This window comes from Puntigrus tetrazona, unplaced genomic scaffold, assembly GCF_018831695.1.
Source record: "Puntigrus tetrazona isolate hp1 unplaced genomic scaffold, ASM1883169v1 S000000776, whole genome shotgun sequence".
NCBI classification, from domain to species: Eukaryota; Metazoa; Chordata; class Actinopteri; order Cypriniformes; family Cyprinidae; genus Puntigrus; species Puntigrus tetrazona.
Genome location: NW_025048382.1, coordinates 893,104 through 905,543, shown reverse-complemented (window position 1 = coordinate 905,543; position 12,440 = coordinate 893,104). Strand labels below are relative to the sequence as shown.

The 12,440-nt window shown below is 36.7% G+C and overlaps 1 protein-coding gene across 6 annotated transcripts in view; it reads right to left on the bottom strand.

Annotated features, from left to right (window-relative positions):
* Positions 1-2,743: 2,743 nt before the first annotated feature.
* The window catches only part of bsna (bassoon presynaptic cytomatrix protein a), a 53,296-nt gene continuing 43,599 nt past the window's right edge, over positions 2,744-12,440 (bottom strand). For 4 of the 6 annotated variants that reach the window (XM_043233308.1, XM_043233313.1, XM_043233310.1 and 1 more), the window contains 5 exons: positions 11,668-11,799; positions 11,122-11,178; positions 10,733-10,861; positions 8,711-8,792; positions 2,744-6,168 (listed from right to left, as the gene is read on the bottom strand). In XM_043233308.1, the coding sequence (XP_043089243.1) occupies positions 11,138-11,178; positions 11,668-11,799 (173 nt within the window). In that variant the 3' untranslated portion in view covers positions 2,744-6,168; positions 8,711-8,792; positions 10,733-10,861; positions 11,122-11,137. Of the gene's footprint in view, positions 6,169-8,710; positions 8,793-10,732; positions 10,862-11,121; positions 11,179-11,667; positions 11,800-12,440 lie in introns of those variants that run through there. The other 2 variants (XM_043233309.1, XM_043233312.1) reach the window with 2 other exon arrangements.

The following is a 12,440-nucleotide window of genomic DNA, read 5'->3' as shown; positions in this document are numbered from 1 at the left end:
CGTTTATGCTAATCAGTTAAGTAGTAACGTTCTAATAAAAAATGACGGAAAAAATTACTGCATAATTTACCCAAAACATACTTAATATTAAAGTTAAACAGTTACATATGAAGGTATTCATATGATTTACCAGTGAGACAAGTTTCTTATCATGAATGTATGTAAATGATAATAGTTGAAAAGACTGTGATGCTATATTGTGAATGTTCTTGTTATGCAATAATAAATAATATACTAATACATAATAATACAATTATAATAAAATAAAACTAAAACTTTGTTTATGTCACAGCAATGTGACTGTAAAGAGATGAGGCGCAAGTACACATTAAAATACAACCCGGAAATGTTGAGATTTAAATACAATGAAAGACTTTCAAATCACATGAGCCAATATTTTATTTTATTTTAGCCAAATGTTTTCTATATGAAAGATCTGGACTGCAGGCAGGCCATTTTAGCACCGGACTATTTTACTACAAAGCCATGCCGTTGTAATAGCTTCATTATGTGGTTTAGCATTGTCCTGCTGAAATACACAAGACCTTTCCTTAAATACATGTCATCTGGAGGGGAGCACATGTAGCTCTTATACGGTCAGTCCAAATTTGATATTCTTGTTGGAAATCACGGATGCAGTGTCCTCTGGGCTCAAGAGAAGAGAGGTTTTTCAGTGTGTAATCAGTGTTCAGTTCAAAAGCCAGTATCTCTGATGCAAAAGTATGGCTTGCATGTATAACACTATTCCACTTTGAAACAGTTGATTGTAAATGAGCCTTGGCCCACAGGATATGATGGAGCTTCTGGACCATGTTCACATATGGTTGTTTTTACCGACAGTGGTTTCTGGAAGTATTCCTGGGCTCATTTAGTAATGTCAATGATAGAATCATGCAGATTAGTGTCATCTGAAGCCCGAAGACCAAGGGCATCCAACAATCATCTTTGGCATTGGTTAAGCATTTCATTTGCAAAGCTTTTGCAATGTGACATTGAGGAACATTGTTTTTAAAGTATTACGATCTTTTGGCACAATGATTTTTACACAGTCTACTCTGCATAAGCCATCTTCATGTTTCCCATTTCCCTCAGTTTCCTTTTTAGACTTCCCTGGTTTCGTTTTATGCCTGGTATCTAGACCCTCTCTCCACCTGCCATCTTGGAGACTGTTTGTATCCTGTTTGGATTATTGCTCGCTCCCCTGGATTGTCAATCTGTTTTGTCCCTTTTGGATTATGTTGGCGGTGGACTGTTTTTCGGACTACTCTCTGATTTCCTCCTAAATATCTGTTTGCCATTGTTTTGACCCTGCCAGTTTTGACCATGTTTTTGAATAAAGCTTCGCACTTGAGTTGTAAATAACTAAAATAGCAGCTGTCGTTAATAGACAAACTCATTAAGTGACGTGAAGATCAAGTGATATTAGTGAATCCACACAATCTCAAAGCAGTGGGCAGCCATTTTTGTGGGAGCCTGGGCAGCAACTGGGTTTAGGCAGAATGCAAACATATGCAAAAAATAATTTCTTTGTTAGGTTTCGAATTGATCATTTTGGATATTTTTATCATCTGACTAATAAGAAAATTCCAACATGTCCTACTATTTCATCTTGTAGTGATCTTTACTTTCGCCAACCTAGGGTAGTGATGGGTACTTTCGTCACCAATGACGTTTTGATATTTGGATTACTTGTCACTTAAGGTGTGGTTAAGAGTACATCCCGCAAGAAAGATTGGTGGGATCGTGTAGAACCTTTTCTGTATCATCAACACAAGGACGACACAAGTGCAATAAAATAGATTTTATTAACAAAAGATACAAAAAATTAGTCAACAGCTACTAAATAAACAGAGTCAATTGCTACAGACCTCCAAACCTTATGTGGCCTTCAGATTATCTTAAGAAAAGTGCACAGAGAGCTTCATGGGATGGGTTTGAATGTCCAAGTTGCTGCATCCGAGCCATACATCACCAAGTGCAAAGAAAGCATGCGTGAAGCCCGCCAGTGAAAGTCATTTTATGACCACAGACGCAACAAGACACTGTCATTACTTTTACGCCCATCTAGAGGGTGCTTAATGTAAATATAGATTTTATAAGTTGCTTGCACAAACAACCTATAGAGTCATTCTTTTGTTGGAGGACAGGCTGGATAATTTGCTTCGTGATATCTGGGAATATATATTGACAAACAAATGCTCTCGATGCATGTCACTCTCAATGCTTCTTTCATAACGATTAGTTCACAAAATGCACCACGTACAAACATTTCATTGCTTATATCTTCAAATGCTATCTTGGTGAAGAGGCTTTCTTTAGTTATACTAACCATCAGAATCGAAAATGACTCGTAGGAATCTCGTAGGAATATGTATTGCATATGTTGGAATATGTTTTTTTGAATTTGGTTTCAGTCCAACGGGTGAATGTGAGACCAGATTGTATAATGTGGCACAACTAAAACAGAACAAACATCTCCACAGCTTTTTTTTTTTTTTTTTTTTTTTTGCGTTGATTGTTTTTAAACACTTTTTGAACATTTTTGTCTCCGATTTGTATTAAAATAGATCACATTTTCACCCAATTCAATCCATTAAAAATATGCTTCATTTTATTAATTTCACAATATGTGTCAATTCTTGCATGTTTTTTTTTAATTTATTTTGTCTGGTATTTATGTTAGCAAATGAAATGCGTGCAGTTTTCCATGTATCCGTCGTAGCAGTGAAAAGGACAAGTTAGATTCAGGTGTTTTTTTAAAATCCTCTTTTATTTTTTCCTGATTGTATTGAAGAGTCATTATTACTTTCATCACACAACATGACGTTACATCAAGCCTACTACAGGTATACACTGAAACAAACACAAAGTTTACAATGGATATATGGATATGCTCTCACAACAGTGAATGTAACATTAATTGTGTTTTTCGAACACCTTCAAACTGTTGTCTTTTTTTCTTTTTTTTTTTTTTTTTTACATTTGTCAATTCAAATTGTCCCACCCACAAATTGTATGGAAGCCATATTCTCTTTTTAAAGAGTCTTTTATCTGCATTAACAATCACAACAAGTATAGACCATAGACCAAAAATGCGTCTCGATACATTTTTTTTTTGTACATTTCCAAACAGTCCACATGAGCCAACCACATACACAGTGTGATTTATTTGAATCTTTATGTTTATTTGGTTTCTGTTTATGTCATGATGCTCTTTTTCTGATGTCATTTACACAAAACAACAGGTCATTTTACACCTTGCTCTGAATGTTTCGTGTGCAGAAGTATAGTACAATTTACATGTTTTACAGATATATTCACGTCCTTTTAACTGTGAAAATGGTTGCCAGTGCAACTGAGCAGCAAAGGGGGGGCCCATGCAATTATTAGGTTATTGTAAAACAAATTTAGCTGATTGTTTCCTTTTTGACAGAGCGGCATCAGTCGTTTCTCCTCTTTCTTTGTGCCACATACTTACTCCTACAAGAGTAACTGTTTTCTAATCCGGTAAAAAGGATCGCAACGTGTGAATGAGCGAGTAACTAAATAGCATAGATAATGGCAGGTGATCTGGTTTCCCTGACATACATCACAGTCAACAGCCCTAATGAATCACAAACCTAGGGTGTTAGAATGAATGGCTTTCTTAGTATTGTAATTAAGCCCTTATAGCGATGCATATATCTCCCCTTGGTGCGTTAACTCTATGCTTTCCTGAGGTGAATAGAATCGAACGAACACACGCGCACGCACACACACGCAAAAGAAAAGTGACACAAGACAGAATGATAGCTAATATAGTTCATATTGCAGGCAGTACTGTTGAGTGTTTTAAGTGGTCTATAGGTGCTATACATTGCTACATTGCTATATAACTGCTCGTTTCACACTCGTTTATATGCCATCACATATACATTCGGATCCATTTACATAACATAGCTCTATTTCTTTCCTTTGTTTAATAAAATATCATTTATTCAATATTGGTATAGTTATTTCAAACTATTATTTGAAAAAATAAATATATCCGAATATGTATAAACCGATATAATTTGTGACGCAACTCGGAAGCCGTAGGTCGTTTCATCGGGGCTTCCTCTCAACTCAAGAGAGTTCCCAAACGGGGCAACCCTTTAAACGCTGCAACGAACTCAACTCGTTGTTTCTGGATGTCTGTGTTTGTAGACATACGCTTTAGGTTTGTATCTTGCTTTAAGTATCGCACCAATAGGCAACTAAGCATCATGAAGGCCGGCGACCCCATCGTATGCCGTTCATGTAGCAGCAACCATCCATGGATAGTGAGAAATGATTGGCGTTTATGTTAATCGCTATGGCTAATTGGCTCCGTTTCAAAACAGCGCCACAAAATGGGAAACATGCCACAAATATGGGAAATAAAATTTCAGATTTATAATATTTACATCACGGTTTCTCTTATACAAACAAATCAGCCCCCAAGTGACATTTTCGAAACTACTATCTAGTTATTCTTGGATTTAGTGGTTCGTTTTGTTTCAATACTCTGACAACCATTTTTCTCAGCTGAGAAAATCATTGCATAGAAGGTCTGAAATGAAAAGTTCCCTGACCAAACGTTTCTTTTCCTGTTGTTGATCAGATTTTGTTTTCTTTTTTCTGAATGATAACAAATGTAGATGCATACATACGCACATCCAAATTCATTCACACCTACCATTAGAACACGTAGCAATATCAAGATTTGTTTTTTTTTTTTTGTTGTTTTTTTTTCAGAACATGCGATCTCTACTTGCTTAAAAGTTCCAACATTCCACTAAGCATCTCCCTTATTTCTCCGACTAGCTTTGTGTTTTTCTTCATTATTATAGTCATTTAATAAAAAAATCTTTTAAAACAAATCATGGCTTTGACACCTAATGTGTTATTATAAGAGACTGGGCATCACTTTTTAATGACTTAATAGACAGTGATCCTGAACCTTACAGATATATTACATGTTTACAGACAGATATCACTCTTCTGACCACTACTGTAAAAACATCTAACAATTGTGCTCTTTACTGACTGACGACCATCCACTATTGCTTTTGATCTATTTTTAAACCGTCTAACATAAAATTCAACCCAAAAAAAAAAAAAAATATATATATATATATATATAAAAAAAAAGGCTGTAAACAAGTTACAGAGTAACAATGGATTTAAAACGGCAACAAACAAACAAAAGAACTCAAAACAATAATTAAAAAAAAACCACTCAAATTAAAAAATATAAATAAACTTCAGTCTATTTTTTTCTATATACAAACAATGCGGAAAAAAATAAATATCATGAATAGAAAAATATGTTAAACACTCTACAAACATAGCAAGGCGACAATAGAACAACGAAACAAAAAGATAATGCACAAGATTCCAACTGGCCAATACCGGACAACGGTTGTAAAAACACCCCATCTGCAGCCTGAGGACAATTTCGTAATACTTTGGAAAGGACAATGAATAAAAAAGACCTGATTGGTCGGAACCTGACATTGTTTTCCAAGTGATGAACCGAGTCTTATGTTTGGGCTTGTTCTAGACTTTCTTTCGTCCTCTTCATCATACTCTCTCTGCTCGGGTATTAATGCACAAATCCTCCTCGTCAACCTCTCATTGATATCGTGAACAGTGTAAGGTCTTGGATTACATGCATTCCTAGTCCACTTTACACTTTTATAGCACATAGCAAGAGAAAGAAGAAAAAAGACAAAAACAAACAAACAGATTTTTTTTTTTTCATTCTGGAATGTTGAGTTAAAGGACTTAGCATAGAGATGTGTGTTATAGTTCACATGGTCATGATTTTCCTTTTTTTTTTTTTTTTTTTTTTTTCTTTTTAGGAAAAACCTATGAAGTTTTTCTAAGTGTCCTAACATTGCTATTTCTTCTTTCATTCCTGAGAGGGGAGTGAAAAGCATTTCACACGGAATCACGCTTCTCCTGTGCTGCTCTAGTTTTCAGAGTAATGCACACACAGAAGTCAAGATTTAGACCTGTTCGGTTTGTTGACATTGTGCGACTGGAGTCTTCGCTCTCCGCCGTGTTCTGTTGGACCTTGTTTAGAGCTGTCGTGCTCAAAGTTGGCTGTTAATATCTTTGGCCGTGTTGTTCAGCTAGAACACGGGTACAGGCTTCCCAAATCATCTGTGAAGCAAAATATGAAGCATGAAGAGGCATTTTTGCAACAATGCAAAAAGTGAGTTTCATTTTACTGCGACCAATGCTGAATGTTTTTATATCCTGTCAGGTCCTGTAGCGTCAATTTTGCAAAAAAAAAAAAAAAAACGATTTTATGCTTGCGTGAATTGGTTTTCTGGGCAATTTCAAAGAGGGATGTTTTGCAAAACTGCAATGGAAAATGGGTCATCTGGTATCATAGAAGTCTTTTTAAAAATCTAAACAGATATTTACTTTACATTTCTGCCATATATGAACAACAACTTGACACCACTGATGTGCTATTATAAAATATAACGTAGAAACTTTAATTGCTTTGCATTGTTTTGCAATGATTTGCATTGTAAAAAAAACTTGAACTGAAATGAATTGAATTGGTGTTTATACCAGCCACACCACTGCACATACATGCCTGTGTCTCCGTCGATTAAAAACAATGGCTGTGCTCTACATTATGCAAACCTACCAACATCAATCAAGGATTTGTCAGAGGTGTTGGAAACAAAAGCAACAGTTCCCCTTTAAATTGTTACAACGTAATATACACTTACATGCAATTTTTAGCAGTTTTTTCACGCACTTTCATACAATACTCTACAATTTCAGGCAACTTGCTGCCACATTATTCTGGTATATTATATTATTAATTAATGCTATTTAATGCTACAAATAGGCTACTTAACAGTAATAGTTTCATTACTTTTTTGGCATTTCAATAATGATTAAAAGTAAGGCTTGTTGTAATAAGGTTTTAACTAACTAGTAAATTAGCTAGTAAAGTTAACCACTAAAAAATACAACACATTCCTATCATAAATGATCGTGCACTCCTGAGTTTACAGTAGGGGTCCTATCATACGCCCGCCGCAATGTAGCTCCTGGCACGACGCAAGTGTATTATGCTAGTTTCAGTAAGACGCTGTTATCATTTTCACGTTCTGCACCATGTTGTTTACATGGCAAATGTATTTGTGGCCATTTGTGTGCCCGTGGGCGTTCTGGCCTGAAATCAAGGTGTTTTACAATGTAAGATATTATTAGTGTGTAGGCTACTCTATTTACATGCCTTGTTGGCAGCGGCTATTTGCATTAGCTCCATCCACCAACGTTTGGTTGGGATAGTCATCATTACAAAAAGATGACTGTTTAATATCAGTTTCAGTGGTGAAGATGGTAAAATGAATGGCGATTATATTTTGACGCAATCAACGTAGGTTCGGATCAGTCTTCTGACAACATTTATTCTCCTTTTTAAAATTTAAAATCACATCATAAAAGCATTTATGTTCAAAAATAATGAAGGAAATAATCAACTTAACACTTGAAAATGAATTGTTGGGTCAGGGTAGGTGTAGGGAGGGCTTTATTGTCCCAATAAGGGTGCTAGCTATAGTATCTATTTAATAATTTGAATCAAAATTAACATTTATTTAGTGTAAATAGCGTCTATGCTAAGAAAATATGCTATTTACAGCCTCTACCTAAATATAAACATGCCTACATGTCACAATGAATAATCATTGCATGTATCAGAATTAGGCGCGCAAGCAAATCTGTTTCCTCTCTGGAGACGTGTTTGGTTTTTATTCTCGCCTTGTAAATAGTGAATCTATCATGGCTCTAGCACAACTGACACTTAAAGAGAATGGGAGCTGAGACTGTGATCCGTTTATTGCAGTTTTTGCCCAAAAGACACCCATTATACATTAAGACAGCCCTTTTAGAACATCTTTTCCATTCGTAAGAACAAGCAAATTTGGACACGGCCTAAGTGCACCTGCGCCTTGCACTTTAGACCATGCGCTTAGATCATTAAAATAGAGCCTTGGACGTGGTATGCCTCTGTAGGAAACTATAAAGATTTACAGGTCAACAAAAAAAGTGGAATATTTTTCCATATTGTTGCAGATAGATGTGACAAAGGACACTCCCAGGTCTGCTGTTTCTCACGGTAAACAATATTAACATCAATTTAAACATCCTTTCTAGCAGAGATCCTTGTTTTTTCCATTGAGCAGTATAGGAAGCAATAGCTGTTTCATGCTCTCTCTGCTTAGATCCAGTGAATTTTATAGATGTGGAGGAACCACCTCTGCTACGCTGACCTAAAATCTCAGTTCAGGACATTATTAGCAATTATTGGCCTTGTTAGCAATTCCCTTTTCCATCTACCAATTAGAATGTGGATGAGGAAATGTGATTGTGTGCCTGCCTCTGCATTCAGTTGTTCCAGTGGATGCTTGGTCTTTGATTATACATCAGCAGGACCATTGTGCCCTAACATGAGACATTATTATTACATCCCCAGTCCCATCATTCTTAGCTCTCAACTCTGTGGCTAATAAGCATCAGGGGAAATATATGATGGGGAAATATAAGCTATGTCCATGTGAATGAAGTGGATGGACAGTGTGAAAAACCTTACGTGTAAGTGAATACGTAACTTGATTGATTAAGACTTAAGTCATTTTTTTCAAATTTCAGAATTTCAAATTATAAAGTTACTTACTGTCTGGCTTTCAGAGCGAACAGTTTTGTCGCCTTTGATTTATGACCCATACCTAAAGTCCTGTGATTCCAGTCCAGGTTGGCTTTAAACACACACACACACACACACACACACACACACACACACACACACACACACACACACACACACAAACAATACATATTATAAAATAAAATGCAGTATCGCCAACTATTGACAAAATTAATGAATACTTTGTGGTAATTACTCATAATGTCATGTATGTTTTTGTTTGTCTATCGCAGGTTCACTTTATCGCTGTGCAAGTATCTGGTGTGACGACTGGCTGAAGTCCATATACAATCATACTAATTTATTGCCACGTATTGCAAGAAACTGTCTCTTCTCCATGTTGCTCACTCTGCTGCTGCTGAGGCACAGCATGGCCTGGCATTTCAACCTGAAGCAATGGGGTTTTCTCTCTCTTGCTTTCTCCTGATTGCATGCTTAATATGTCTCAGCGGAGTCTGCACACAAGGATTTTTGTCTGAATCGTAAAGTGATCTCTTTTAGGTTTAATGTGCTATCTACAACCACATCTGATTTTGAGGAGTTCAGGCCGCCCTTTGCCCTTCTTGAGCTTATACAGAGCTTTTGCATGTAATTTCTCATGCTGTAGACAGGCTTAAACTGGATTGGGATGAGTCTGTCCAGCCAGGGGCTCACTCCAAGTTGGATGAGCGGGTGTTATCAGGCATGCATTTGCTCTGCAAGCCGCTGTGATGATTATAGGATCCATTGTGAGATTTCAGGGTCCTGGAACCGAGCCTGCACGGATTACTAATTCGACTGCCTCTGTTTTCACAGCCATTTTTAAGATTACTGAACAGGGGTATTCAGAGATGCAATGGAAGAGAAATACTGACTCAACTCTCACCATCGTCAACCCTCTAATGTTAATTGAGGTCTAATAAACTGTTCAAACCCTAGGACTACATCTCCTTTGATCAGCAAGGTATAGCTGCTAGTTGAGCAAGTGTGTTGCTGCACAACATGACGGTCCTGAAGGGGTCCCATCTGAAGGTCCTTAAGGAGATACTGACTGCTTGTCACCTGAGACAATCAGATCAATCAGGCAAAGCATCTGAGAAATTGCTTGGTGATATTAAGCGCACGCCTCACACTATTGGCCTTTCAATGGTGGGTTTGGACTGAATGCTATCTCTGGCTACGGATAAAAACACTGCTAGATGTACTGATATTTTACTTCTCTACAGCACTGGAGCTTTTGACTGGAACTCCTTTTGAGCCTTAAGTCCTGGATCAGCTAACCTCACTTTTCTTAAGAGAACTAGTGAAATGCAAGCTTTGACAGTTAGCCTTTTTTGTTAGGATTTAGCTCCTGGTCTAGTTTATGCCTTGCTGAGGCCAAAACTTGCCAACCTTCCCAAGGTGTTTTCTTCTTTGCTTTGCTAGCAGGCTGTTGTTTCTTTCAATCTTTTACTCCTCCTACTTTTAAGTTGCACAGACTTTGTCTTTAAGGGTTTGAGCCAGTGGCATAAATCTGGCTTGTTGTTTGCCTGCTTCAGTAGCCACAGCAAAGGTTTTGCTCCATGAAGTTTTCATGCACACTCTACTAGAAGTGTTGCTTCCTTACGAGCTTTGGCTTGTAACTATCTTTGGAAGATATCTGCGTGTGGCAGGCTGACAACACTTTTCTTACACTTCCCATACCTTACGGCATCGAAGGAAATCTGTGAAAGTGAATGTCTTGTATATATATGTTACGTATGTAACATTGATTCCCTAAATAATGAATATGATGCCATATAGCCAGCCATGCTCATCTCAGCTTTGTTGTCTTTGTTGGACTTTGTCTGGGTAGTGCTAATGCTATGTGGAAATAAATTAATGTGGTTTAGCATGTCATCACACCAGACGATGTGCACCTAATGTCAGCTACTAACACAGGGAAATATGGAATTATGCAACCAAGAGGTTACCAATGTAACCAACTCATCCAACTCTAATATAAACTCTATTTGAAATTTGTCATATACTTACCAGAGCAACCAGACAGTATCTCTCCCTCTCACTTTCTTGCTTGAGTTATCTTCTCTTTAAATTAAAACATAATAGGGAAACTTCATAGGTTTTTCCAGTGCAAAAACATCCTCTGTCATTTTAGACACCCTAAAATAACATGGAAACAATAAGAACAATCACTGTAAAGCTAAAAATATGCAACCTTGTTACAATGCACTCTGCTCAGTCAGCAGCTCTTGCGCTCTCTCTTTCTCATTCTCTCACTCTCTCTCTTTCTCTCTCTGACACACACACACACACACACACACACACACACACAGGTGTAGTTTTATTTTACAGCATGTTTAATTATTACAGTTACATGGACAATGGTAAGTGTCCCATAACTGAAAAACAACTGCACCCACCTTTAACTGTACTACCTCACCACAAGGAGGTGAACTTTTTGCCAAATCCAGAGATGGCTGTGCAAATAAAAGAGAGTAAAAGAGAAAATATTGAGAACAACGTGTTATAAAAAGAATTGTGTCTGTGCAAATAATAAACATTTGTCTTTGTAAGAAAAACTAAACAGCACCCTCACTTAAAGCTGTAATAATGATAATGTATTTTAGTGTGTTTTTGCAAGATTGAGTAGTGTAGTTTTCATTCAGGTAATTTCAGCACAAATCATCTCATAACAAAGTTTAGGCATGATGATTTGTTATGCAGTATAGAGAACATTATTGATTATAATGTAATTTTGTTAGACCGTGATTAAGATGAGTGTCTGTGATTAGGGGAGTGCTTTTCGTGGCATAGCAATATATTATATATAAATTAGCACCCTCAATTAAGAAGCATCCTCAGAGATTTGATTCTGGCGCTAGTCCTATCCAATTGACCATTTAAAGTAGTCTATATTAATAATAACTGAATAATAACTATTTATACCTTGTAAACTTTCTGCTCACCTTCTCCTAGTTTGCCAGCTTGCTCTGCAGCTCCTCCAGGCAAAATTTTAGACAGCATGCTCTCTCCATCTACACCCGGCTGACCTGCAGCTGCGCTACCAATTCCACCAGGCCTTGGAGCTGCTTTGGAGCCTAGAGAATTATGGAGAGTTTTAGGTTTACAAATGGAAACACTGTCATATATATATATATATAGCATGGCAAATTTGGATAGTAATCAAGAAAATACTGATCAGGCATGGCCACTTATTAATACTAAAGTCATTATGTCATTAGTTGAAAATATGCTCATTAGTTTCTAGAATAAAACAAAAAATGTATTTTACTCAAACACATGCCTATAATTAGTAAAACCATAGAATCTTATGTCCTGTAGCAGATGTATACAGGTGGAGCTGGGGGAGGTGGCAGACTTCAGAGAAGCTCTAATAGCATGCTGTCTGACCAGCTTAATAACAAACTTTAAGACTATTTAAATCAGCAAGCCCATTTGCTGTCAGATCAACAAAGTCCAGTCAGCTTAAGCATTCAGTAAATTATATGATTGCTAGTACATGACATGTAGCCGTCTAGTTGCATGGTTAAGGTACATAAGTGGCTTTGATTCTTATAGGTCTCTTTGTCATTTAAGGTTTAAAAATCATCATACTTGTTTATTCCTGATAATTAGTGAGAGCCATTAATGATCACCACAGCAAATATTTAATACAATTACCACAAACTAAAGAATCCCTAATGATCCCTAAATATTGGTTAAATATTTTCCCATAAAA